The sequence below is a fragment of the Ammospiza nelsoni genome, chromosome 4 (genome assembly GCF_027579445.1).
Source record: "Ammospiza nelsoni isolate bAmmNel1 chromosome 4, bAmmNel1.pri, whole genome shotgun sequence".
Classification (NCBI taxonomy): domain Eukaryota; kingdom Metazoa; phylum Chordata; class Aves; order Passeriformes; family Passerellidae; genus Ammospiza; species Ammospiza nelsoni.
In genome coordinates this window covers 1768429-1796287 of record NC_080636.1, presented here as the reverse complement: position 1 = coordinate 1796287, position 27859 = coordinate 1768429, and the positions used below count along the sequence as shown (strand labels likewise).

At 47.0% G+C, this 27859-nt stretch overlaps 2 protein-coding genes across 6 annotated transcripts; one reads left to right on the top strand and one right to left on the bottom strand.

The window, feature by feature from the left end:
• Window positions 1–158: 158 nt before the first annotated feature.
• Window positions 159–3327, bottom strand: MRPL35 (mitochondrial ribosomal protein L35). 2 transcript variants are annotated; one of them, XM_059470816.1, is made up of 4 exons: window positions 3237–3327; window positions 2190–2346; window positions 724–868; window positions 159–489 (listed from the first exon to the last, which is right to left on the bottom strand). In XM_059470816.1, exons 1-4 carry the CDS (start codon window positions 3280–3282, stop codon window positions 301–303), a joined length of 537 nt encoding a protein of 178 aa, XP_059326799.1. In that variant the 5' UTR covers window positions 3283–3327; the 3' UTR covers window positions 159–300. The 2 variants fall into 2 exon arrangements, with proteins under 2 accessions (XP_059326799.1, XP_059326800.1); XM_059470817.1 differs by lacking the exon at window positions 3237–3327 and adding an exon at window positions 2428–2472.
• Window positions 3328–3634: 307 nt separating this feature from the next.
• IMMT (inner membrane mitochondrial protein) lies at window positions 3635–27627 on the top strand. Of its 4 annotated transcripts, XM_059471461.1 has the most exons (15): window positions 3635–3758; window positions 9301–9377; window positions 10245–10434; window positions 11760–11880; window positions 14006–14086; window positions 15142–15243; window positions 15742–15878; window positions 17484–17587; window positions 19462–19597; window positions 20585–20714; window positions 22397–22411; window positions 23387–23610; window positions 25325–25456; window positions 25853–25982; window positions 26675–27627. In XM_059471461.1, exons 1-15 carry the CDS (start codon window positions 3714–3716, stop codon window positions 27280–27282), a joined length of 2232 nt encoding a protein of 743 aa, XP_059327444.1. In that variant the 5' UTR covers window positions 3635–3713; the 3' UTR covers window positions 27283–27627. The 4 variants fall into 4 exon arrangements, with proteins under 4 accessions (XP_059327444.1, XP_059327446.1, XP_059327445.1 ...); XM_059471463.1 differs by lacking the exon at window positions 14006–14086; XM_059471462.1 differs by lacking the exon at window positions 22397–22411.
• The last annotated feature ends 232 nt before the right edge of the window (window positions 27628–27859 follow it).

Sequence of the window (27859 nt, the reverse complement as noted above, 5' to 3'; positions counted from 1 at the left end):
CATATTTATTTAAAAAATTAAGATGAAGTATGTTGAATTATTCACTTTTAGTGCTGTTTAGTGTATTCCTCCATGACAGACAATCACAGGAAACCACCAGACATGAGAATGTGTAGGTGACCAGCCTGACCTCTGCTAAAACAAACAGCAGATGAAGATAAATTCGAGGATTCCTTTATTGTGGGCATTGATTCCCATAATTCTGCTCAGATTTTTATTTTAAAAAGTACAGGCATTACAGATGCATGTTCCAAAACCCAGAGCATGTCACACAACCAGAGATGTGCAAACCCCAGATTTCTACACACGGAGATTTGTGCGGTCGTGGTACTTCTGGTAGGGGTCATCAACGTACCAGGTCCTCCTTTTCCAGAAGGAGGTGGTCATTTTATCCAGGAGCTTACACTGTGTCCTGGTGCACAGCACCAACTCCCTCAAACGCTTCTTCCTGGCAGCTGACTTCTTCCACAGCTTCTTCTTATAACCAGACTGTCAGGAGAAAACACACACCAAAAAAAAAATTTCTTAATAGGTCACTGCAAGTGCACAAACACAGCCACACTGCTCAGCAAACCTGGATAAACCCCTCACTTTGGGAAAATGGAGTCTCTCTACAGAGCTTTTTTTAACTTCCACACCAGCCACCGCCCTCCAAGAGGAGGAAAACAATTACACTTTACCCTGGCTGTAAAGAACAGGCTCTCATTATCCCAAACATCTCACCTTTCTCCTCACCCAGAGGCCGTTGTGCAGCCGGAGGAACCTTTTGACCACAGATTTCACACTTTTCCTTTTTCCTTTCCGCAGGCTGCAGTAGGTGAGGGTCCTCGCTGGCTGCTGGAGTAAACTTGGAAGTAGAGGTGTGACGCTAAAAGAAACCAAACCAACCCCAAAGTGAAGAGGGAAACAGAACAGGAATGAAACACCTTTTTTTTAAAAGAAATTACTGCCTTTATCACACATAGAGAGATCAGAAGAGCTGTGGCTTGTTTGAAGGGTAACAAGGACTCCTTAAATATTACGGCACAGCACCTAATGGGTGTAGAATACCAATGGCAGGCTGGAGTCTTGTCAAAATTCAGCTCAAACTTATTATTCCACACAGAGCACCTTTTTTTAATCGACTAAAAGCAGTCAAACACTCAGAAGCCAATATTCAGCTGCTACTTGGATTCAGAAATTACATTTAGAATATTAATCACAAAATAGTTTGAGTTGGAAGGGACCTCTTTAAATCACCTAGTCACCCATCAGCAGCAAGAGAAACAGTAGTGATTACAAGAGTGATTGTAAAATATGGCTGCAAATAATATCCTAATTTACCTCCTGCTTCAAGCATTAATGGTGACTCAAGTGGGAGGCTTTGGGGCTAACACAGACCCATTGTAGACTGAAAAGGTGCCCAAGAATGTCAGACTGAGGTTTATTTATCATACATGTGTCTGTCTGTCTGTCTATCTGTCTGGGGAATGGGGTCAGTCTCTTCTCCCAAGAAACAGCAGCACAAGAGCAAGTTTTGCCAGGAGAGGTTTAGATTGACTCTAGGGAAAACTTTCTTCACAGAAGGAGTTGTCAAGTACTGAACAGGCTGCCCAGGGCAATGGACAAGTCACCATCCCTGGAGGGATGTAAAATCTGTGCAGATGTGGCACCTGAGAGAACATGATTTAGTGCTGGCCCTGGCAGTGCTGGCATAAGGGTTGGACTTGATGATTTTAGAGGTCCTTTCCAACCTATGATTCTACAATATTCATATATATATATGGAGGAATTTCAATATATATACTACACATATTTCATATGTTATATAGTACTATATATTATATTATTAAATATAACATAGACTATATTAACAATATAATATTAATGCACACGATAAATTATATATATTATAGGATACATAAATTCACCGTATATTGCATATTTTGTAATGGATACGTAGTGGAATAAAAGATATACTCCTAAATATATTTTAATATAAAATATAGTTCTTTATATATATATATATATATTTGAAATATATGGTAATTCAAATTATTTATATTTATGTGAAACAATATAATACATCTAAAACATGTAAGGTATGCAAATAAAAATATATATTAGGTACACAGATATAAGATATATGGAGAAAAACCGAAACCCCTTTTAAGGATTTTTGGCACGAGGGAGAAGCCGCGCGGCCGCACCTGCTGAGCACCGAGGGGGTTCCTGCCCGGGGCCGGTTCTCGCCGAGCAGCCGCGGGGTCCAGAGCGGGGCCGGGGCCGGGGCCGGTCCGTGCCCGACGCACCGGGCGGAGGGGGCGCTGAGCGGGAGCGCACGGGGAGCCCAGCGGCGCAGGATCCCTGCGGGGACACGGGAGAGCCTCAGCACAAACATCCCCGCCACACACCCCCAGTCAGCCCCGACACCGCCCCGGTACCGACCCGCCAGGGCCCCGCGGGCCGCCGCCGCCGCCGCCATGGCCACGCTGCGCCGGGCGGGGCCGCGCCGGGTCCCGCCCAAGGAGGCGGCGGCCGCAGCGGAGCCGGGATCCCACACCGGAGCCGGGATGTCTCACGGGACTCGGGATCCCACACGGGAGCCGGGATGTCTCACGGGACTCGGGATCCCACACCGGAGCCGGGATGTCTCACGGGACTCGGGATCCCGCGCTAGCGCTGGGATCTCTCACCGAAACCGGGATCTCTCACCGGAGCCGGTGTCCCTCACACCCCCAGAGTCCTCGCCCACCCCGCTCCCGCTCCTTCCCCCCTCACACCCGTCACCTTCAGTGACCGGCACACACCTTCCCTCCGCCCCAGGGGCTTTGAAGCCTGTTCCTAAAGTCTCCTACAAAACGCACCAGGTGGATTTAACTCATTGTTTGTGCACACTGCTGGTGTATTCTGATTTTTTTCTCTTGGGAAATCTGGCTGGCCTGGTTGAAGGATGAGATAAAAATGGCTCCTGAGTGCTCTGAGCGAAAGATTTATGAGCGAACTGTGAAAGGTTACAGCTGTAAATTATTGATAAATGCTATAAAATAATGCTATAACTCAGACTGGAGGAAAGGCTGAGAGAGCTGGGGCTGCTCAGCCTTGAGAAGAGACCTGAGAGGAGACCTCCTCCATGTCCGTCAGTGTCCGAATTTATTTGTACACTGTCAGTGCCCGGGGCAGGGACAGGCTCTGCTCGGCGGTGCCGGGCAATGGGATAAGAGGGAAGGGGCAGAACTCATGCCCAGGAGCGGCACCTGAACGTGCGGAAGAAGTTCCCCACAGTGCGGTGACCGAGCACATTGCTCAGAGCGGGTGCGGAGCGTCCCTCACTGCAGACACCCCAGAGCTGTCTGGTTGCAATCCTGTGCCGCGTGCTCTGGGATGACTCTGCTTAAGCAGGGAGGCTGGACCAACTGCGGTCCCATCCGATCTGACCCATTCTGTGATTTTGATTTTTATTTTATTTTATTCTGTTCCGCCCCCGCCCGAGTTCGCGACCCCGGCTCGGCGCACGCGCCCCCGCGCGCGGGCACCACCCCGCCTCGCCGGCGTCGCGCGGCCCGTGCCCGCCCTCCCATTGGCCACGCGAGACTCGTCACGCGCGGCCACCCCCTGGCGGGGCGGGAGCGCCTGCGCAGGCGCAGTGCCCGCTGAAGGGGGGACGGAGGCGGCGCCGGCAGGACCCGCGCAAGGCGCCTTCCCGCGGGCCGTGCCGGCCGCCGCACCGAGCCATGCTGCGGGCGTGCCGCCGAGCGGGGCTCGCCGCGGCCAAGCAGGTGAGCGTTCCCCCGGGGAGTCCCGCAACCCACTCCCGCTATGACCAGCTCTGCGACCGGTGCGGTCGGGCCAGGCCTGCGGGAAGGGAGGAATCCCTGTGACCGTGGCTCGGCGCGCGCTGAATGACTCCGCACGCGCGGGCCCTGATTGGCTGCGCAGCCTTTGACGGGCGGCCGCGGCCGCCAACGGAGGCGGGGGGCGGGCGCTGGTGGGTGGGGAGTACTACCAGTCCCAGCGTGCACCGCGGCAGCACAGCGCGGGACGGAATGAAGCAGCAGCGCAAGGCACGCCGGGACTCTTAGTCCTTAATGGCGTGGCGGGGAGCGCGTTGCTCGCTGGGGGTTGTAGTCTTGGCCGCCATGGCCGCGCTGGGCCCACAGCTCCGCTCCGCTGCTGCCGGCCCCCAGCCCGGGACAGCGCGGGGAGCCGCGGGCATAGCCCCGGAGCCGGCGGGGGCTCTGTGGTGACGCACACGGCCCGGCGGCCCCGCGCGGATGGGGCGTGGATGGGCGGCCGGGCGCTCCCCGGCGGGAAGGACGTGACCTTGCCTTCCCCGGCGCGGCCTCCCTCCCGCGCAGCCCCTCAGGAACCCGCCGGGCCCGGCTCCCGGAGCGCCGGGACCGGCCCGCCCCGGTGTGCAGCGCGGGGACACGAGCGATGGCAGCGCTCCTGTGTGAGGGGATCCTCTGTCCGCACAGTGGCACACAGCGCGCGGGGCCGAGGGCAGCCCCTGGGACTCGTGCTGTGTGTTCTGGACCTTTGCCTCTCCTTATCAGCGGAGATAAGGATGGTGATGTGCTCTGGAGCCCTTTTAAAGCAGTAGGCCAACTTAAGGAAGCCACGAGGATTTATAGGTGAGGGTGGCTCCTTTACCAAGGCCCCAGATTGTGTTTGAGCTGCCTGATAAAAAATAACCTGATTAGATCACTTTTATATCCTTTTTTCCATGCCAGTGTTCATTACCCTCTATTCACACGATTTAGCAAAGGAGAAGCTGTAGGTTTTACCCTCTAAAGCTGCAGCAGCTGCATTTCCTCTGCTGCTCCCCAGGGCTGGAGAGCCCTTTGGTCACCTGATGGCCACTGAAATAGGCTCTGGGTTTGCCTGGCTGTGGAAAGTTTCATCTGGAAGCTGAGAAGACAGAAACCAGGCTTTGGCAGATATTTATCACTTGAGGCTATTTGCATGTGCTTGGCTTTAACAGAATGTGGCTGGAATGAGTGTACAGCTCCAGAGCGGCCAGGGTGGTGCTTTGCAGCTGGAAGTTGGTCATCAGGCTATAAATATTTGGTGAAAGAGTCACAGACTGGTTTGGAAAGGACCTTAAGATTCTCATTGCAAACCCCCTGCCCTGGGCAAGGACACCTCCCACTGTCCCAGGCTGCTCCAAGCCCTGGCCAGCTTGGCCTTGGGCACTGCCAGGGATTGGACATCCTCAGTTTGTCTGGGCAGCACCACGCCACCCTCACAGGGCAGAATTCATCCCTACGAACTCTGCAAACACAGAGATGCCGCATGAGACAGAGTAAAGATCCATTCTGAATTAGGTGAAGTGTCTAAGAGAGGTGAAAAGTCTGTGAGGCCAAAGCTGAAGGAAAAACTCGCATGCCGAGACAGCAAGGAGACAGAGAAAGAAAAACAGAAAAGACCACAAAGTTGATTTGCCCCCGACTTAGAAATTCCTTTGATAAAGAAGAACTGGTGCTAAATGTCCCACGGAATGAATATGTATGAACTTATTGTGAAACTGTATGCATATGCATTTGGAAGGGGGATAAAAGAAGACCCGAGGTCTTCAGAGGCACGCATGCCTTGTTGGGGGAATAAACATACCGGGCTTTACAACTTTTATAAAGTTGTGAGGTTTCTTCTTTTCTCCGCAAAACACGCAGCACTCTCTGAAGTTTGTTATCTGTACCAGAGAGTTGGTGGTGGAGACTGGGAAAACTTTATTCATTCTTTCCTTCCCTCTTTCCTGTTATTCATTTTTTCCTACTTTCATTCTTTCTGTGAACTCTTTATTCATTCTGTGAGCTCTATGTGTGGAGCAGCACTAAACTTGTAACAATTGAAGTGGCTTTGAGAGAAGGGGATGTTTATCACTTTCAGAAATGTTTTCTGCTACATGTGCAGTGCTGCAGAGAGACTTTTCTCTTGAAGTATTTATGAAGTTTCCTGTGAAATGAACAGGGCTTTTAGTAAAAGTGTGTGATATTTGGCAGAAGTCCTGAATGATGGGAAGTCAGAGTTCTGTGGTGAGATGTCCCTGTTGTACCCAATCTCTGTCTTAATGAAGAAAAACCTCTCTGAAGTTTCTGGTTTGCTCTCTGTGTTGAAGTGCACAAATCAGTTCCAAAATTCTGGATCAGGACACTCGAGCCTGGTGCCTAAGGGACATTGAGCTGGAGCTGAGTGAGCAGAGGATGGTGTGTCCTGGCTGTGGTTATTTGAAATTACACATAAAGTATAAACCTGCAGGGCAGATTTAATTTGTTTAATGATGTTCTGCCGTGCTGCTCTTGCCCTGAGCACTGTGCCAGAGTGAGCTCACTTGGATATCCTTAAATGTCCTTAAATCACTGGGGCTCATAATATTAACCAGAGTGAAGGTGTGATGTGCCCTGCTAAGTGATTCTTGTGGTGATTAAATAGTAGGAAATGAATGCAAAATAATAACTATTTAAAAGTTGAGTGAAACAAAAATCATGTAGAGCTGAGGGAGGAGGAGGAAGAAATAGAAACAGCTGCCTTGCAGTGCCCTTGCTGTGGGCATCCTTGCTGTGTCCATGCTGCCTCATCCAAAGAATTTTCTGTCTTCTGCAGGGCAGAAAGTCATTTATTTCTGCCTTTTGAAGGGCACAGCAAAGCATGTGTGATGAATTTCTCCAAAATTCTTTGAGGCATTATTACAAATAAATGACAAGGGTCTGAAAATTTACAAAGTCCTGGCAATTTTGCAAAGGGGAGATTAGAAATGACCTGCTAATTTCCATATTATGGTGGTACAGCAAATACAAGCAATATTATTGTGGTGGTCAAAAGACAGCAGTACTTATTTAAAAATGGATTTTTTAAAAAAATCAGTGATTTTTGGAGGTATTAGTGTATTTGGATGTGAGGGAGGAAAAATTTGGCTTCTATTCATAAGACATGGGTACTTAGAGATTTTTATTTGCTGTTCCACTGGCCAGCTGTGGCAATTTGTTGCAGTGACTTGAAAGATGGAGTTAATGAGGGCTTGTTTTGGGTTTAATTTAGAGTGCTGCCATTGCTACATGTGTGAGAGTCCCAGAGATGGAGGGCCTGTGTTTTGGTTCCTCTCATCTGCATGAAAAATTAATAGAAATGAGGATTTGGCTAATTCTAGAGCAGTCCGGTTTAGAAGAGACCTCAAAAGATCATCTGGACTAAAATCAATAATCCCTCCAAAAAAATCCTCCTGGTGTATGAAATATAAATGCTGAAATATAAATTACTGGATTCAGCTGTATGTATAATTTTGGATTATTTGCTCCTCCTGTGCTTCATGGTGTAACAGGGACATGCTGAGAGTCAGGAGCACATTCAGAAGTTAACAAAATCATTTGTGGTAGGGAGGTTCAGAAGTTGGTAACCAAATGATTTGTGAGGCTTTTTTATTAATGAAATTCCCCTTGAATGGAGCAGTGAAGCTCAGGAAGTGCTCCTGGAGCAGTCAAGTCAGAAAATCAAAAATGTTACAGAATATATTTATTATTTTGTTGCCCTTTCTGTCCATCACAATGCAGAAAACCACCCACAGTGAGGGCTCCTGGAGGTCTCAGGGGTAAGAGGAGCAGGTTTCCTCCTGCTGTTCATGTGCTCCTGCTGCTAATTAAAAATGTTTTGGCTGCCTTTGTGGAAAGAATAAGAATGCAGTGTTCCTGCCTTTTCCTGTCTGTGCTGTTGGACAGGGACAGGACCTAAACCACAAGAGCTGTGCATGTTATTGCCACGTGCTAAAGGAAATAGAGAAACTTGTCTCCTGGGATTAGGTTGTAGTGAAGCATCTCCCAGTTTTTTCTTTTTTAAAGAAAAAAAATTCCCTGTTGGTCAAAATACCTCAGCTGTGGGAAGAGTTCTTCTTGTGCCTTGTACTTTGATTTCTCATGAGTCCTGTGTTAGTAATTCCCATGTGGGGAAAAAACCTCTGAGGCCAACAGTGTGTTTTCTTCTGTAGGCTTAGAGTAGCTTAACCAGTCCTTCAGAGAAGATAAAAATCTTGGTAATGTGGATCTTATCAAGTAGAATATAATAAAATATCACTTTTCATATACTAATTTAATTTATATTATAATGTGATGTCTGTCTGGAAAGTGTACGTGTTATTAATTCTTTTAAAGTAGTGGTCTGGGTTTGGAAGGTTAATGAGAATTGCTTGTGTATCTTAAGAATTAAAAGTAGTTTGGGAGTTTAAGGAGAATTGTTTGTATATCTTAAGAATTAAAAGTAGTTTTAAGCATTTAAACAGCTGTTGTGTTCTGCTCCATTCACACTGAGCTGTCTTAGTATGTGAGATTGAAATGCATCTGAAATTAACCCAGTTGTACGGCCCAGCACATAAATCAGCGAAATAAATGCAGAAAGATACTGGGGTTGGGGTTTATTGCTTCTCATTTTTCAAATTTTCAATTCATTTTTCAAAGAATTTCATGACTTTTTAAAAAGCCCTGAACCTGGAAGCTGCACGTGTTCCCAGAAAAGAGTCCAACGTTGTATGTTGGTCATACAGCTGTCCTAGAGAGACACTGAGGCTGGGGCAATGGAGCCAGTGAGCCCAGTGCTGCTGGTCTAGGGAGATGTGTCCCTGTGTCCCCATGTCCCCGTGTCCCTGTGTCCCTGTGTCCCTGTGTCCCCGTGTCCCTGTGTCCCTGTGTCCCTGCCTTCCCCCAGTGCTGCTGTTCTAGGGAGATGTGTCCCTGTGTCCCTGTGTCCCTGTGTCCCTGCCTCCCCCCAGTGCTGCTGTTCTAGGGAGATGTGTCCCTGTGTCCCTGTGTCCCTGTGTCCCCGTGTCCCCGTGTCCCCGTGTCCCTGTGTCCCTGTGTCCCTGTGTCCCTGTGTCCCTGCCTTCCCCCAGTGCTGCTGTTCTAGGGAGATGTGTCCCTGTGTCCCTGTGTCCCTGTGTCCCTGTGTCCCTGTGTCCCTGTGTCCCTGTGTCCCTGCCTCCCCCCAGTGCTGCTGTTCTAGGGAGATGTGTCCCTGACCCTCCCAGAGCTGCTGTTGTAGGGAGATGTGTCCCTGTGTCCCTGTGTCCCCCCAGTGCTGCTGGTCTAGGGAGATGTGTCCCCGTGTCCCTGCTGACCCTGCCAGTGCTGCTGTTTTAGGGAGATGATCCCTGTGTCCCTGCCTTCCCCCAGTGCTGCTGTTTTAGGGAGATGATCCCTGTGTCCCTGTGTCCCTGCTGACCCTGCCAGTGCTGCTGTTTTAGGGAGATGTGTCCCTGTGTCCCTGCTGACCCTGCCAGTGCTGCTGTTGGAGGGAGATGATCCCTGTGTCCCTGCTGACCCTGCCCTCTCCCCACAGAACAGCTGCTGTGTGCCAGCCTCGCTCCGTCCATCGCGGCCGCACCGCGGATATGCCACCCAGCACGGGGACTCCGGGTACGTAAGGGGCTCTGGGGCGGGACTGGTTCTGCATTCACCAACAGGGGGGCTGCTCCTTGGTTTCACAGGACAGCAGGCTCCTGGCAGTGGGGTTTCTGTGTGGACTCAATCCTGTTCTCATGGGGTGTGTTCCTTGTTTGGTTCAGTCAGATTTAGATGAAGAAAATGTAGATGATCAGTATTTACCATGGAAGTTGTGGGTTGGTGTCGGGAGTTTAGTTCAGGCATGGCTTGAGGAAAAAGGCCACGAAGCCATGCAGCTGAGAGAAAAGTAACAGGTAGCTGTGAAGCAGTTTCAAAGCAGTTTCCAGCCTGACTTCTATAAACAATTAGTCTCTCTCAGGCATCATTGTATAAACAATAAAGTTCTCAGGCAGTCTTCCCATAACAAAGGTAACATCCTCTCTGGGAAAAGATGGCACCCTGGGAACAGTTATGGAAGTTTTGAGAACCGTTCGTATCACAGTGAGAACACTGATTTTGTTTGATGTAAACAATCAACGGTATTGTAAAACAAAAGGAGTGGTTAGAGTTTTCTCTGTTAGCCTATCATAAAGCTGTATTTTGGAATATGCATGAAGTTAATTAACACTGTTATTTAAAGTGACTGATCGATCAATAAATTTGGAGTTCGATGCATTATAGGATGGTCGTTCTCCCCCTCACTTCAACAGGTTGGCATCTTACTTTGGGTTAGTTGCTAAGCAGTGTTGTACCAGGCTGAAGGTGATTTAAAGCAGGTTCTGGAACAGAGGTGGTCCCCAGCTGTAAGCTGAAGACTCACAAAGTGTTTGATGTATGCCATATAATGTAATTTATTTATTTATGTAATTTACACCCCTTTCACTCTTCTTTCCTCCTCAGTGTTTCCGTGGGCAAAGTCATTGGTGCAGGCCTGCTGTTTGTGGGTGGAGGGATAGGTGGAACTGTCCTGTATGCCAGCTATGACAGACAGTTCCGGGACAGCGTGGAGAAGGCCATTCCCTACTCTGACAAACTCTTCCAGATGGCACTTGGCCCTGCACCTTCCAGCACACCAGTGCCAAAGAAACCAGTAAGTGTCTCCCATCCATTTCTCTGGTTTTTAAAGAGTGTCTGCACTTAGGTTTCTGGTTAATTTTGCTTTGTGCTAAGAATTAAAAAAGTTAAAGAATTAAGATTCCTTAAATTAAGGTTTAATAATTACAAATTGAGTTCCTACTTGGTGCTGCAAAAGTACATTTCCCATTGCCATCTCATGATTGTGGTGTGTGGGTTGTAAAACTTATTTTTATTTACAGTAAAATAATCTAATAGAATCCCAACTGAATAGCTGCTCTGCTTGTACTCAAAAATAAAATGGGGAGAGAGAGAGGCAGGTGTCAGGCTGGAATTTAACTGCTTTACTGGAGGCTTGCTGTAGTTAGTGGTGTAGCAGAATTACAAAACTTACTCTAAATGAAGTTATTTCAAAGAAAACTGAGAACATTCTTGAATAAATAAAGATTTGAATGATACAGAGCCAGGCATAAGCATCATACTTTGACATCTTAGTGGCACTACCCTGGAGAAGGGAAAATCTGATACTGCCTTTGGCACAACTCTGGAAATTGAAACCTGGAAGTTTCTCTGCTCCTCCATGTGAAAGGAAACCCTTCCCAGTAATCGAGAATACTGAAAATCTGCTCTAGCCATGGATTTTTTGAGCTTTCAGAAGCCATTTGGCTTTCAGCAAACTCAAAATATTTTTAATTGAATTTTAAGAAACCTGTTCTTAATAAGTGGAGGAATATCAGTCAACAAAATTTCTCTCTTCTTGTTTTAGCTGCAGTTTGTGTTATCATCCAAGCTCTTGGTGCCTCCCAGGGAATTTGCAAACCAGATTGATCAGTAGAGTTATCAACTCCCCAGTCATGGCTCTGACTCAGATGGTTTTATTTTTACCTTGTGGCTTTCCACAATGGATATTAAGGGATTAATATCATAAAATGCCACAATACTCTGTGTTTGAGTGCTTATGTGCCCCAACCATCAGCATCTGAGGCCTTTCAAAAGGAAATCAGTGGAGCCAAACTTAGGGTTTCTGCATTCAACACACTCAGAAGTGCTTGGAATATTTGGGGCATGAAACTATTTGGTTTTTATGCATAATTTAATAAATATTTCTTTATAGTGAAAACTGCCACAGTTCTACCTGCATTTTTGGAGAGGAGAAAATTGTAAAAATTCCTTCTGAATTAAAAATCAAGGCATTGGATGGCTGTTTCAAATTGCACATTGAAGCTCAGATTTATGGTACAGACACCTGGATATGGGAAAGTTCTTTTCCATTATACTGGAATTGGTGAAATCCAAGCTGTTTGAAAAACTGATGATATTTCTTATTTCTGACTTTTCAAGATACAACAAGGTCCACTGAAGATCTCATCTGTAGCAGAAGTAATGAAAGAGTCTAAACAGCCTGCTCCCAAATCTCAGATAAGCAAACCAGAATGTCCTGCTCCTACAGAGGAAAAAGGAGGTAAATTTATAGAATGTCATGTACAAAGGAGCAAATGACCTAATGATATCCTGTATCATATATGGTAGAGTAGATAAAAATTGTCCTTTGAATGGTTGAAGGTAAATATTGTAATTTCTTAGAATTAATTTTTTTTTCTTTCCAAGTGATAACATTTGCATTAAGTGGCTTTAGCTTTTTTTTCCCCCTAGTTTTTTTTAAAGAAATGTATTCAATTTAGAATCTGAGATAAATAATTAGTAATCTTCATAGTTTAGGTGTATGACTCAGCAGGAAGAGAACTTCAGGTGTTCTTGAAAGCACAAGATACTTAATTGTGGATAATTAGTGGGCTATTGTAAAGCCAGATCAAATGGAGCTTGTTTAGAGAGGAGCACTTGTGATGTCTTTTTATGTTTATCTAATGGCTCTGTGTATGTGTAACTAATATCTTGTTGCTGTTTATCCAGGAAATCATCTTCTTCTGGAAATAATAACATCCATATCCAATTAATATTTTTCTACAAAGGAAAAAATTAAGTCTTATAGCCCTGTTATTATATTATAGCACTTAGCATGGAATGGTTTGGAAGAGAGCTTAAAAATCATCTAATTTCAACCCCCTGCCAAGGGCAAGCACACTTTCCACTAGACCCAAAAGTCCATCCAACCTGGCCATGAGCACTTCCAGGGATGGGGCAGCCACAGCTTCTCTGGGCAGCCTGGTCCAGTGCCACACTGCCCTCACAGCAAAGAATTTCTTCCTAAACCCTGCCCTCTGTCAGTGTGAAGCCCTTCCCCCTTGTCCTGTCACTCCATGCCCTTGTAGAAGAGCATCTCCAGCTCTCATGTAGGAACTGGAAGGTAACTGAAAGTGTCCCTGGAGCCTTCTCCAGGCTGAACACCCCCAGCTCTCCCAGCCTGTCCCCACAGCAGAGGGGCTCCAGCCCTCTGAGCATCTTTGTGGCCCCCTCTGGACTGGCTCCATCAGCTCCACGTCCTCCTTGAGTGGGGGCCCAGGGGTGGATGCAGAAGTGCAGGTGGGGCCTCACCAGAGCAGAGCAGAGGGGCAGAATCTCCTCCCTTGACCTGCTGCCCACACTGCTGGGGCTCCAGCCAGGACAGGTGCTTTCTGGACTGCCTGTGCACATGACAAGGTCTTGTTGAGCCCCTCGCCCACCAGGACCCCAAATCCTTCTCCTGGGGCTGTTCTTTATCCATTCTCCCCCAGCCTGTGTTTGTGCTTGGACTTGCCCCAGCCCAGGTGCAGGATGTTGCACTTGGTCCTGTTGAGCTTCATGGGGCTCACACAGTCCCACCTCTGGAGCCTGTCCGGGTCCCTGTGGATGAACATCCCTTCCCTCCAGCGTGTGACTGCACAGCTCAGCTGGATGTCATCAGCAAACCTGGCACAGGGTGCCTCAGTCCCACTGCCCAGGTCACTAACAAAGGTGTTTAACAGTCCTGGTCCCAACAGTGACCCTGAGGGACACACTAATCACTGGTGTCCACTGGACATTGAGCCATTGACCACAACTCCTTGAGCACAGCCATCCAGCCAGTGCCCTATCTACAGAGTGGTTCATCCATCAGATCCATGTCTCTCCAGTTTAGAGATAAGGATGTCATGCAGGACAGTGGCAAATGACAATGCAAATTTCTGAAATCCAGGGAGATGATGTCCCTTGCTCTTCCCTTGTTCAGCAATGCTGCTCCCTCACTGGAGGGTCTCATCTGCTCTGTCATGCTGCTCAGGCAGCCTGTAGCAGACCCCCAGTGTAATGTCACCCGTCCCTGCCCTCCCTCTAATCCTGACCCATAAACTCTTGGTTGGCTCCTCATCCATTCCCAGGCAGAGCTCCATGCACTCCAGTTTTCGTTGACAAAGAGGATGATTGCACTCCTTGTCTGCCCTGCCAGGCCTTCCTAAAGAGCCTTCATCCTTCCATTCCAGCCCTCCAGTCACAGCTGCCATCCCACCATGTCTCCATGAAGTGAGGTTCCCTTTTCCTGGGCCCCCTCTCCCAGCAGCTTTGGTTTAACCCCTCCTCAGCAGCTCAGCAGGCCCTGGCTGAAGGTGCTGTGGCACATGGAGCCCATCTCCCCAGCTGTACTAACTGCTGTGTTCTGCAACTGTGTTTAACAGCAGGCAAGGCTGCAGCACAGATCATCTCTGCAACAGGGGTAGCTGTGTCGGTGCCAGCTCCGGAGATACAGACTGAAGAAGGTGACAAAAACCTTGTGAATACAATGAAGAAAACGCAAATCCTCTAGCTTTGTGTGCATGCATTTTGCTTCTGTGTTGGTATTTGTCAGTGTTGAAAGGTGTGAGTTTCTGTGCCTTGTGTAGAAAACTTCCATTGTGTGTTAATAGATTTTGGGCACAGTGAGAGCTGCAGATGCCTGGGACAGGTGTGGATGTGAGCACGAGAGCAGAGCCTGCCTTTGTGCAGAGCTGAACTTGCACATTGCAGTTTGCCTCTGCTCCTGGTGGCTTTGTGGTTGCTGTTCAGTAGGGCATCTCTGCCCAGTGAGGAAACTGTGTTTATTGTTAAACTCCACAAGAGACACCAGCCTTGAGATGATGGTCTCTTCCAGATGAGATTAGATTATATTAATTCATTAGTTATGAACATTTCATAGAAAGCATGCCAGGGATATGTACACGCTGCAGAGTAACATCAGCATTATTCAGGTGACCTGATTGGTTTTGCTGCAGCTTGAGGCTGAGAGCTCTGGGCTCTCTCCTCAGTTCAGATGCAACTTGCTGTTGATCTTGAGAGTGTTAATTAGGTCAATTCTCACTCTTAAAGGCATTTTAAGTGGTTGTAGGCAAGGAGTGTAATTGTGATCCACCATAGCTTTCTCACTCATCCTTCATTGTTTTGGTTGGGCTCTGTAAGCATGCCAGAGGAGAACTGAGAAAAAGCAAGAAGGGAGATTTACTTGGAATTTAACCTTGGCTCTGTAAATGTTTCTCACTTCTTGCTTTGCCTTTGACTTGTGAGTCTTGTGTAATTTTGTAACTAGACAGTGGAAAATCTCCAGATGAATGTGAGGTGTCCATGCCCTTGACTTTGAGTTGTGAGACTGGCCTTTGTGGTTATGGATATAAAGGTTCTTCAGGTAGTTCCAGCATGGTTTTGAGCAGAAGTCAAATCTACAAAGTGATACCAACTACAAAAATCAGTTTTGATAAAGCTACTTCCCTACAAGTAACCTCTGTACACTAATTTGGACTCTCCACGTAAGCAGTTTGACTCTTTTATTACTTCTGAACAGGAAAACAACACGAAGCTTCCCATGCTGTAAAAGAGCGGCCACCAGAAGAAGTTGCTGCCCGGCTTGCCCAGCAAGACAAAGAGGAGCAAGAGAAGGTATCAGGTGAGTGCACACTGGCACTGTCCCTGTGTGTGTTACATGGGACAGAACTGTGCAATTGCACTGGCTTTATGATCCTAAGATCTTTACACATCTCTTGGATGTGGAGTGGTGGTGAAGCTTCTTCCACCCACTCATAAATAACTGAGAATTGAAGAACTATGGAAAAATTGAGGTTGGAATAGACTTCAGGGTTCAAGGAAGACATGAAAATTTGTTTCCAGAACCATTAGAACAAGTGAACATGGGATAAACCTGCACCCCCTGCAGTCACATGGGAGAGGTTTCCCCTGGTTGGTGTTCTGCTCTCCTCAGTACCTCTGCTCTAAATGAGGAGAGCATTTTGGTGATCTTCTGTGGGCTGCTGTTTAATTCCCAAACTGCCCAGCCCTTTCAGATCATAGAAAACAATTTAAGAGACTTAGAAGCTGTAACATGTAATTTTACTAATTTGTAAAGTTCTTTTCTTTATGGTTTAATTGACTTAACTTTTTTTCCCAGCCCTTGCTGCAACTCTAGAAGGAGCCCTAAACGCAACTGCTCGTGTGACCCTTCAGGCTATCACTGCTCAGCAGTCAGCTGTGCAAGCAGTGAATGCCCATTCCCAAATCCTGAAGGATGCCATGGATGATTCTGAGGTAAATTGGACAAGTGGGGACAATTTTTATTTTTCATTTGGTTCAGCAAAACTTCGATCTGAATTAAAAATAAACTTAGAATCTCTTCTATAAATGCCTTTATCACAGTTTTAACTCACCTTTCCACTTGTGAAAGGTGGTATAGTCAAATAATACAGTGATTTTGAATTTTGTTGTTTGGGGTTTTTTTCCAACTCCTCTATTTTCTTTTTGCAAGAAGAAAATTCAAGTTAAGACATTAATAATTTTCACACTGTATTTTAATTAATTTTATTTTAATTCCCAAGATGCTTTACCTAGTTAAGATCATGCTGTCCACCCCAATAATTCCATTGAGCTTTTTTCCTTTTCCAACATCCTCTTGCTGGATTTTTGTTTGTTTCTTGTCAGGAAAGTGGAAGGGGATGTACAAGTGATAACACTTGTGGTGTGCTCATGCCAGAGTTTGTGTGGGTCTGCCACTGCCCATTCAGTTCTGGAGCAGAGATAAAATTCACTTGTTAATCAATTAGCAGGGACATGGGCAAGCAACCAAGCACTCAAGACTTAATCTAGTAGTTAGTAAAGTAACTGCCTTAAGAGATTACTTTTAAGCTTAATAACTAAACTTAAAATCAACTTTAAAGTATTATGGTACTCTAAGTATTAAGTTTAAAAGCAATTTAAAATATTAAAGTATTGTAAAACATGTGGCGATTTCCCCACTATAGGTTGTGCACCATACAGTGATTCTCATGTAAGCTTTTCTGGGTGAATAAAGCTCTGTGGCTCAGGAAGAAAACCCATTCAGTATCAAACAAAATCAAAACAAAATGTTGGAAGAGAAACATCACTTGTAAAGCTTCCAGCTGTGCTGTTGAAAAACACAAGAATGGTGCTCAGTTTGAGGGAAGTGTTCAGTGATCAGGCTCCCAGTGTGGGTAACCCTTGCTCAGGGATTGCAGTGACCTCACGAGGGGTCTGTGCTCCCCAGGGTGCTGGGGGAAGGCTCCCACTGTGAGTAACCCTTGCTCAGGGATTGCAGTGACCTCATGAGGGTCTGTGCTCCCCAGGGTGCTGGGGGAAGGCTCCCACTGTGGGTAACCCTTGTTCAGTGATTGCAGTGACCTCATGAGGGTCTGTGCTCCCCAGGGTGCTGGGGGAAGGCTCCCAGTGTGGGTAACCCTTGTTCAGTGATTGCCATGACCTCATGAGGGTCTGTGCTCCCCAGGGTGCTGGGGGAAGGCTCCCACTGTGGGTAACCCTTGTTCAGTGATTGCAGTGACCTCATGAGGGTCTGTGCTCCCCAGGGTGCTGGGGGAAGGCTCCCAGTGTGGGTAACCCTTGTTCAGTGATTGCCATGACCTCATGAGGGTCTGTGCTCCCCAGGGTGCTGGGGGAAGGCTCCCACTGTGGGTAACCCTTGTTCAGTGATTGCCATGACCTCATGAGGGTCTGTGCTCCCCAGGGTGCTGGGGGAAGGCTCCCACTGTGGGTAACCCTTGCTCAGGGATTGCAGTGACCTCATGAGGGTCTGTGCTCCCCAGGGTGCTGGGGGAAGGCTCCCACTGTGGGTAACCCTTGCTCAGGGATTGCAGTGACCTCATGAGGGTCTGTGCTCCCCAGGGTGCTTGCGGGCAGAAATCCTCGCAGTGGCGCACGCTGGAGGAGGCGCTCAAGGACCGCAGGAGAGCCGTGGATGAAGCTGCTGATGCCCTCCTGAAAGCCAAGTGAGTTGCTGGATTTAAGTCTTGGGGTAAAAAGTTACATTGCTCATGTGAGAGCTGAGTTTCTAGAAAGTATGGAGCCACCTGTGTTCATATTGAATGACCTGTTTGTGCCAAATCAACTCATTATCACGAGCATTTTAATTTGACACGTGCTAACCTTGGGTGCCTGTGCACAAAAACCTCCCTCTACCAGAGAGTCTGAAACAGTCCTGTTCTTTTTAAGAACTTACTTATCTCCTTAGTACTAACAGAGAGTGTTGGTAAGTTCAAGTAAGATGAAAAAAAAAACCCCACAGTCCTTTTAGTATTATTGTTGAATAATTTTGTTAATAATAAATGTATTGTAAATCTCTTCTTCAGTCTGGAGAAGAGAAAGTTCTGGGGAGACCTTTAAGCACCCCAGCACCTAAATGGGATACAAGAGAGCTGGGGAGGGACTTTTTACAAAGGCAGAGCAAGGGGGAATGGCTTCAACTGACAGAGGGCAGATTTAGATTGGAAATTAGGAAGAAATTCTTCCCTGTGAGAGTGGTGAGGCCCTGGCACAGTTTGCCTGGAGAAGCTGTGGCTGCCCCATCTCTGTGTTCCAGGTGTTCCAGGCCAGGTTGGATGGGGCCCTGAGTGACCTGTTCCAGTGGAAGGTGTCCCTATCCATGGCTTGGGGTGGGATGAGATGATCTCTAAAGTCCCCTCCAACCCAAACTGTTTGAGGATGAGTCCATGACTGCACTCTGTGTATTGAGTCAGCAACATCACCAACTTCTTTTAGTTGTAATGAAAAATTTTAACCTTGCAGTATCCTTTGGCAGTTCCCTGTGTCCACAGGATTGCTTTTAAGCAATTTGATTTTTACTGAGCACATGGCTAAAAAAAACTTGAATTCTGGATGGCAGCATTGCTCATACCCTGGGGTCTGTAGATGTGCTCTGAGTGTGGCCTATGGGCACGGAAGGAGCAGCAATAAAATGACAAACAGTATCTCCAAGATGCCCTTGCAGTGAGCTTAGAAATAAATTTGGAAACCCTTTGATGCTTGTAAGGCTGGGAGGGCAATGTCATCCTTGAAGCTGCATGGCTGCTATCACATTATAAACTTCTCCTGTCTTTGATGCTGCTGGGCTGACTGAAATTAGTGGGAGTGTAATTGAGGTTTCATTGTTAAAACAAAGCTAATGCAAACCCCACATGCAGCAGCTTTCATTCTCTATTGCTCTACTGGATATCTTTGCTTTTATTTATTTTCTTAATTTACTTATTTTAAAGCTTGTTCCTTATTCTAATGAGGTCATTGGAAACCTCCCTTGGTTTGAATGGATTTGGAAAAGGAACATTTTTTCACTTTTTCCTTGATTTCTAATTGTGCTAGAGGAAAGCATTTCTTTCCTAATTACAAAAACCCATAATTATCTTTACAGAGCCCTATAAATTCTCTCCCATCCTCATTAATCTCCACCAGTCACCATGTCCAAAACACTTCTGCAAGCGTAAGCCATCTATATGAAAAATGTTTCCTTGCTGCTGTTACGTGCTGGAAATGTCTTCTGTATAATTCTAACCTAATTTTAATCTCTAATTCTAGTTTTACTAATACTAACTCCTTCCAGTGAACTTCCATCTTCCCTCCAGCTAAATCCTGAGTACTAATTGCAGTATAAATAATTGTCATTTTACATGGAATAGCCACACTGACATCTTTAGGTTTCAGGCTGTGGGAAAAAAGTAATCCTTAGTCAAAGCATCTTAGTGTTGGTAGATAGGAAGCACCAGTAGAGTTACCCAGTAGTTGTTCCAGTGAATACCAACAACATAAAGTAAATTTTCTTTGGGTGATAAGCCCTGTCTGTGTTACACTTAGCAGCTGTTTCTCTTTTCAGAGAGGAGTTAGAGAAGACAAAGTGTGTCATCGAGAATGCCAAGAAGTCTCAGCTGGCAGGAGCCAAACCTCACATTGTTGCTGCAGAAGAAAATCTCCATCATATGATTGTGGACTTGGACAATGTGGTGAAAAAGGTAAGGCTTGTTCAGACTGTTTATAATTGCCTCCAGAGTGGGGGCTCCTTGGCAGCTTGTGCAGACCACCCATTCCTCTGCAGGGAGTGAGATATTTCATGGACTCGCAGAATGTGCTGAGTTTGAAGGGACACACCAGGATCATTGAGTCCAACTCCTGGTCCAGCACAGGACACCCCAAGAATCCCATCCTGTTCCTGAGAGTGTTGTCCTGACACTTTGTGAGCTCAGACAGGCTCAGTGCTGTGACCACTCCAGGGCATTGTGAACTGTTAATCCATCCTCTTGTGGCTTTGAGCTGGTTATACTGCCAGTAATCAGTCATGGCAAGATCTTCATGAGCACTTGAGCTCTGTCTTGAAAGAGCCTCCGGGTGTCTTGATGGTCCCAGTCCTTTCTGTTCTTGTAATTCTTCACTTGACTCCGAGGTAATTTACCACAAGGTTAGGGAGAAGTTCAGTGTGTGCTAATGACTTGGTGGTAAATCACTTTGCACAGAAGACTGGGAAGGAAATGTAAAGGTGAAGTTTATCTCCCTTTGCAGGACAGCTGGTAATTCATCAGGTGTGTTTGGAGTGAATGTAGCCTGATAGTGGGAACGTCAGAACTCACTGAGGATGGCAGCAATCACAGGCATGGCTTACTAGGCCTGTGTGATGGCTGTGAGCAGAGAGAAGGAGCTGGAGATGTTTAGGATATAAACTGAATTCAAGGTATTCTTGGTCCTGTCCAGGCTACAGACTGGCTGTGTGGTTACTGTGAGCCTGTAAAAGAAAATGGATTAGTTAAACTTCCAGCAAATAATTATTGTGTAAGAGAGGTTTAATATCACAGGATGGGCTTTGGTGCTCTCCCAGGTGAGTTTGCCTTGTTTGGGCTGGGGGTTGATATGTGCCAGTATCCCAGAGCTTGGCTTTAAATGATTTGTGCCTTCAATTTCAATTCTTGCCTTGAAAAACAAATGAATCTCACCCTTGCTTGTTCCAGGTGCAGGCAGCACAGTCTGAGGCCAAGATTGTGGCTCAGTACCACGAGCTGGTGATCAAAGCCAGAGAGGAGTTCCAGAAGGAGCTGGACAGCATCACCCCTGACGTGAAGCCTGGCTGGAAGGGGATGAGTAAGTGCCATTGGAGAGGGGTCACCTTGTGCTTGTAGCACTGTGGTGTGTTGTGCATGACCACTCAATGTCCACCATCCCAGTTTTTAAATGTTCACAGTATTTGGTTGGTCTGAACTGAAAATGATTTCACAACTCAGTTAAATAATCTAAAGCAGGTGTTGTGAAGAGAATCAGTATGGGAAGGATCACAAAACATAGCTCTTGTATGATAAATGTCATATTGGTTGTATGAACATCTCTCCCCACCCTGGTATTTTAGGAAGGAAGTCAGATCATTTGAGATTTCAGTCAAATCTGATGTTAATCAGTAATCAAATACTTGGTTGACTCTGTGATTAGAGGTATTATAAAACACTGTTGTTACAGGGTGATAGAGAACTTCCTGAATTTTCTACATCATCACTGAAAGGGAGAGGTTTCATTGTTTATACCCTGCCTGCCCCAGTACATTTTATTTGTGACCTGACACAGTAACACACCTGTAGCAGGAGCCAGCGGTGCACAGCAGCAGTGAGCAGTCAGCTCAGCCCAGCACTGCTCCCTGCACACTCCTTGCCACAGCTGCTCCTGCTCTCCTTAGCTGCCTTCATTTTAAAGCAGAGCTGCAGGAGGTGAATTCTGTGTGTTCACCATTGCTGTGGGTGAGCTCCTGCAGGAACCCACGTGTGGAATAATTACTGTCTGAGGTAGTTAAAAAAAATTCATTCCTCAAAACCCCCAGATTTCCAGATATTTCCAGTCAGGGTTTAACATAAATGAGCTAAGTGCTCTCAGACTTTTCTGGCTGATGTGTTCAGAGGCAGCAGTTAAGGCTCTATTTCTAAAAAATCTAGAGATTTTTTTATAGAAGTGGTAACTGTCATTTGAAAAAAATGGTGTCAGTATTGCCTTAATATTTTTCTTAAAGTAAATTACAACAGATTTTCTTAATGCTACTTTACGCTTTTGGAATGTGGACCTTAGTCCACAAAATAATTTTCCTGGCTAAATGAATACACCAGACCTTTGGAATAGTCAGTTTTCATTTAAAAAACAGCCAACCTCACCCCCAGTGTATGTGGGGAAAATAACTGAAATTAACAAATTGTTTGTGGAATTTGCTTTTGGAGTGTTATTAGTTCTGGAAAAAAAACCAAATTATTTAGGCTCCCTGGGGATGGAGCTGTCTTTCCTTGCACAGGACAAAATCTTGGGTTTTGTGATCACTGCCCCTCTGTGGGAGGAAAGGGAAGCTCCTGGTGGCTTCCATGTGCCCCATTTCTTACTGGTGTGACTTGCTGAATGGGACAGATTGTTGGGGTCCCTGACTCTCACTGCCACTGGGGATTTTGTTTCCTGACCAACTACTTCTGTTTGTAAGACCCTAGACACGTCAGGCTAAAATTTCCAGTGTCCTGTTGCACTTTCCTACTTCAAACTTCTGTTCCTTGCTTTGGCTGAACTCAAGTGTCCATCTGTGGGTTTCCAAGGGTGGTTTTAGTGGTTGGGGTGTCTTGGGCTATACCTTGCCTGTAACACAGAGACTTTTATACTGCACATGCTGTTCTTCCTGAGTTCCTAAGGACTTGGTCTCATGTTTAGGTCACTGTAGATAAGCTCTTAGTTTTCTATTTTACTTTTGCATGACTGCCTTGCTGTAGTGAATGTGCACTAACTTTTCCAACTTCTTTCTGTTGCAGAGATAACTGACTTAGGTGAGTTACTGTCACTTTTTCTTGTCCCTTGAAAGTTACATCTCTTCTCTTTATGTTTGTGTGGGGGCATGGCTTTAAGTTATAGGCAGTTATCAACAAAGGGTGAAATGTGGCATTCCTAGAACACTGCAGGCTGAGGTATGCCTTGGGACCCCTTCCAGTCATGTTGCACACTTGGCTTAAACCACAAATGGATCTTTTTGTAACACTGCTACACCCAGCAGCTGAGCTTGGTGCTGCTGGTCAGCTTTCCTGCTGGACAGTGAGACCACTGCTCCAAGTCCCCCTGTGCCAGCACTCAATACAAGCTGACTGAGGGACTGTGCAATGTTGCTTGTTTTAAACCCTGCAGGAATGCTTTCCCAACTAGTCCCAGCTTTCCATACAGATGATTTAGCTGGCAGGCAGTGCAAAATGAGCTGCAGCATTTCATAAAGCCCTTCTCAGGTGACCAAATGCTGCAGGGTTAGCTTGGGTCCTCCTGTCCCAGGTACAGTGTGGTTGTGAATTGTGCTGCCCTCTGAGTAGCCAAACCTGAAAGGTACAATCTGGGGTAAGGAATCTGATTAGGAGCAGTTCATCTGGAGGACTGGTGAAGAGAAAATGTCATTCTGTCTGTCCCTCACAGTGGCATTCCCTGCTGCTCTGTGTGCTGGCAGAGGGGAAAATATGTGGTGGTGTAAAACCCAAGAAATGACAGAGCTGTTGACAGTCTCTGAGTGCGACATGGATATGGAAGTGTAAATTACAGCTGGGAGTAATTTGGAAGAAGCCAAGATAATTTCTCCCCTGGAATGAAAATACAGTTCAGAGAGGGGTCTCAGGTGGGCATTAGCGCAGGCCAAGGGCTCGAAGTGCTCAGAGCCCTTCCCTAGAACGGGCTCACTGGGCAGTAACCCCTCAGGTGGGAGGCGGGGGCCCTGCAGCAGCTTCCCTCTGCTCCCCTGCCCTCCCTCACGCCTGTGTTCCCTTCAGCTGGCCAGCTGTCCAGCGATGACCTGAACTCGCTGATCGCGCACGCGCACCGGCGCATCGAGCAGCTGAACCGCGAGCTGGCCGAGCAGCGCGTGCGCGAGCAGCAGCACATCGAGGCCGCCCTGGAGAAACAGAAACTCGAGGATAAAAAAGCGTTTGAGGCAGCCGTGGCCAAAGCGCTGGAGCGTCACAAAAGCGAGATTGAATTAGAACAAGAGAAGAAGGTAAAGTGGCCAAAACACCTGGTTAAACCTTTGGGTCAAAAAGCACCTGGTTAAATCTTTGGGTCAAAAAGAAGGTAGAGGAGTTAATGGAAAAGGCCAGAGGGACATCTGGGATGTTCTGGGTAGTGAGAGACTTCACATGGGTGACTCCCAAGCTAAACATGAAAAGGAATCACAGAATCACAGAATCATGAGCTTGGAAGAGACTCTGAGGTCATTGAGCCCAACATATGCCCTCACACCTCAACTAGACTGTAGCACCAAGTGCCATGTCCAGTCTTTGTTTAAACACATCCAGAGATGGTGATTCCACCACCTCCCTGGGAAGAGCATTCCAGTACTTTATTATTCTTTCGGTGAAAACTTTCTTCCTGGTATCTAACCTATACCTGCCCTGACAGCTTGAGACTGTGTCCTCTTGTTCTGTCAGGAGATGTTGAGCAAGGAAACTGCTACAAAGTTAGAATTCCCTGACAGGGAATGACTTCGAGAAGTTACTTAGCTCCTGTTGGAGATAGGATTACTGGGTCAAAAGAAATTCTAAAATTATTTGGGTTAGAAGGGATCTTCAAGATCACCTTGTTCCAACCCTCTGCCATGGGCAAGGACAGCTTCCACTAGCCCAGGCTGCTCCAAGCCCTATTGAACATGATCTTGGGAAGGGGTTGGGGCAGCCACAGCATCTCTGGGCAGTCTGTGCCAGTGCATCACCACCCTCACTGAGAAGAATTTCAGTGTTTGATCTGACCTTGTGTGGCCATTACCGGGCTATGAAGGGAAAAGGTAAAGTCTCTTGGGTTTGGGAGCTCACTTATAGACCAGCCTCCAAAAGTGTTTGAGTGTTTGACATGTTATTGTATTTTTTATATACTACTTCAGTAGCTGCACTAAGTGCCTACTGAGTAACCAGCAGTTACTCACATGGTGAATCACAAATCTATTCCTTAAAATGCCTAGGAAAAAGCTCAGCTGTAAAACTGGACCTCAGCAGGTCTTTAAGCTGAAAGAGAGGCTCTGTCAGTGCCACTGCTCTGACACAGAGCCTCAGTAGTCACTGCTGTGATGCTGTGGCAGTGTGTGACACAGCTGAGCACTGCTTGTGCATCACACCCTGTGTGACACAGCTGAGCAGTGCTGCTGCATCACACCCTGTGTGACACAGCTGAGCAGTGCTGGTGCATTACACCCTCCTGTGTGACACAGCTGAGCAGTGCTGGTGCATTGCACCCTGTGTGACACAGCTGAGCAGTGCTGGTGCATTGCACCCTGTGTGACACAGCTGAGCAGTGCTGCTGCATTGCACCCTCCTGTGTGACACAGCTGAGCAGTGCTGCTGCATCACACCCTGTGTGACACAGCTGAGCAGTGCTGGTGCATTGCACCCTCCTGTGTGACACAGCTGAGCAGTGCTGGTGCATTGCACCCTGTGTGACACAGCTGAGCAGTGCTGGTGCATTACACCCTCCTGTGTGACACAGCTGAGCAGTGCTGGTGCTTCACACCCTGTGTGACACAGCTGAGCAGTGCTGCTGCATTGCACCCTCCTGTGTGACACAGCTGAGCAGTGCTGCTGCATCACACCCTGTGTGACACAGCTGAGCAGTGCTGGTGCTTCACACCCTGTGTGACACAGCTGAGCAGTGCTGCTGCATTGCACCCTCCTGTGTGACACAGCTGAGCAGTGCTGCTGCATTGCACCCTCCTGTGTGTGCAGGTGGAGGAGGTGCGGGAGGTGATGGAGAACGAAATGCGGACCCAGCTGCGGCGCCAGGCTGCCGCCCACACCGACCACCTCAGAGACGTCCTGAAGATCCAGGAGCAGGATCTAAAAGTGGAATTTGAGCAGGTAACGGGGAGGAGTCCCCAGGGGAATTAGAGATATTCAAACCCTTGCAACGCACAGGTTTCATATGACAAGATTTTGAAACGTGTTCCAGGGAATGGAAATGGGAGCTGGGGAGGGAAGCATGCTTACCTTGAGGTGATACAGAGTGCCTCAGTGTGTAGGTTTTATTCAGACTTGTCTGAAAAGCTTTTGCTATAGGTGGTAAATGTTTGACACAAGTGCAGTAAATGTTAAATTCACCTCAATAAGGTTTCTTACTGGTATATTGTATTTGGTATATTGTATAATACTGTATGCATTGGCCCTAACAAGGACAACAGATTTCTAGAAATGTCTTTAAAATAAGGTAAATGTTATTAACCTGCTGTTTCTGTTGCTTGTATTGCACTGTTTCAGAACCTATCAGAGAAGCTCAGCGAACAGGAGATGCAGTTCAGACGCCTTACTCAGGAACAGCTTGACAACTTCACCTTGGATATAAACACTGCCTATGCCAGGCTGAAGGGAATTGAGCAAGCAGTTGAGAGTGAGCACTGAATTCCTCTTTCTTTAAGGACTGTGTTCCCCAAATGCCCCTTGCCCAAACTTGGGCATCTAAACCCAGGCTTAGGCATGTAGTTTACACCAGCAAATCCCAGATGAGCAAAGTCCAAGGTGGTTCTTCCAAAAGTTGTCTTGTTTGGCTGTAAGCTGTGGGACAGGGTCACAGACATGTTTTATGAAAAATCCTTTCCGTACAATTTTTTCGCCTGAGAAGCTGAGAGGCCTCAGGAACAAAATGCAAACATTGATTATCTGCTGCTGTGGAATGCAACAGGTGCATCTGTGATTGGTCTCATGTGGTTGTTTTTAATTGATGGCCAGTCACAGTCCAGCTGTCCAGACTGTCTCAGTCAGTCACAAACCTTTGTTATCATTCTTTTTCTATTCTTAGCCAGCTTTCTGATTGAATCCTTTCTTCTATTCTTTTAGTATAGTTTTAATATAATGTATAACATAAAATAATAAATCAAGCCTTCTGAAACATGGAGTCAGATCCTCGTCTCTTCCCTCATCCTAAGACCCCTGCGAACACCATCACAGGACAGACTTGCTTTAGAGCACGTGCTGAGGTGGCGGCTGCTTTGGAAAGCAGAGGGTGCAGAGGGATGGCTCTTGCTGCTTGTTGTCAAAGGCATTTGTGCCCAACTGAGAGCCCCTTCTTGGCTTCCCTTGCAGGTCACGCAGTAGCAGAGGAGCAGGCCAGGAAGGCCCATCAGCTGTGGCTCTCGGTGGAAGCGCTCAAGTACTGCATGAGGTCAGGCACGGGGGACAGTCCCACGGAGCCCCTGGGCAGCGCGGTGAAGGCCATCAAGGCCAGCTGCGCCGACAACGCCTTCACGGAAGCCTTAACGGCGGCCCTGCCGCAGGAGTCGCTGACGCGGGGCGTGTACAGCGAGGAGGCGCTCAGAGCGCGCTTCCACACGGTCCAAAAACTGGCAAAGCGAGTGGCCATGATCGACGAGACCAGGAACAGCCTGTACCAGTACTTCCTGTCCTACCTGCAGTCGCTGCTGGTGTTCCACCCCCAGCAGCTGAAGCCGCCGGCCGAGCTCAGCCCCGACGACCTCGACACGTTTAAGTTACTGTCTTACGCCTCCTACTGCATCGAGCACGGAGACCTGGAGCTGGCGGCCAAATTCGTCAACCAGTTACGAGGGGAGTCCAGGAGGGTGGCGCACGACTGGCTCACGGAGGCGCGCATGACCCTGGAAACCAAACAGATCGTGGATATCTTGACAGCGTACGCCAGTGCTGTGGGGTTGGGAACAACTCAGGTGCAGTGAGCTAGGATTGGAGCTTTGGAGGCAGTTCAGCTGTTCTGGGCCAGACAGAAATCCCACCATCTCCTGAGGGTTCAAACAGAGCTGTTGGCAGGGGCTGGAAGCAGTAAATCAAAGCACGGGTACCGTCTTGTTTCCTTGCACTGTATTTAATTTCACCATCTGTTGTATTTTTGTTGGTTTTGAGTTGTCATGACAACCAACTTCAGGAAGCTTCCCTACAATTTGTGTAAGAATTAATGTTTCCCCATCTTACCAAGTGGGCTTGTGATCGAACCAAAATAATGTTTGTAACCTGCCATTAATCATTTGCCACTTTGTCAGCTGAATAAAACAAGACTTCAACCACTTGCTCCTGCTCTTTAAGTCTCCTGTTTAAACATCAACTCCAGCTGGGCAGTACAAAGCTCAGTCTTTCTCCATGACCTGAAGAGTTAAAAATCGAATTTACTTCTTTCAAGAAGCAAGAATTCACTGATGTAATTTATTAATTTGTATAGCATTAAAAAAAATGAACCCATGTTTGAGTACAGGATATGTACAAAACTAGTGTAAGAGAAGAGCCTGCCCTGGTAGGTTT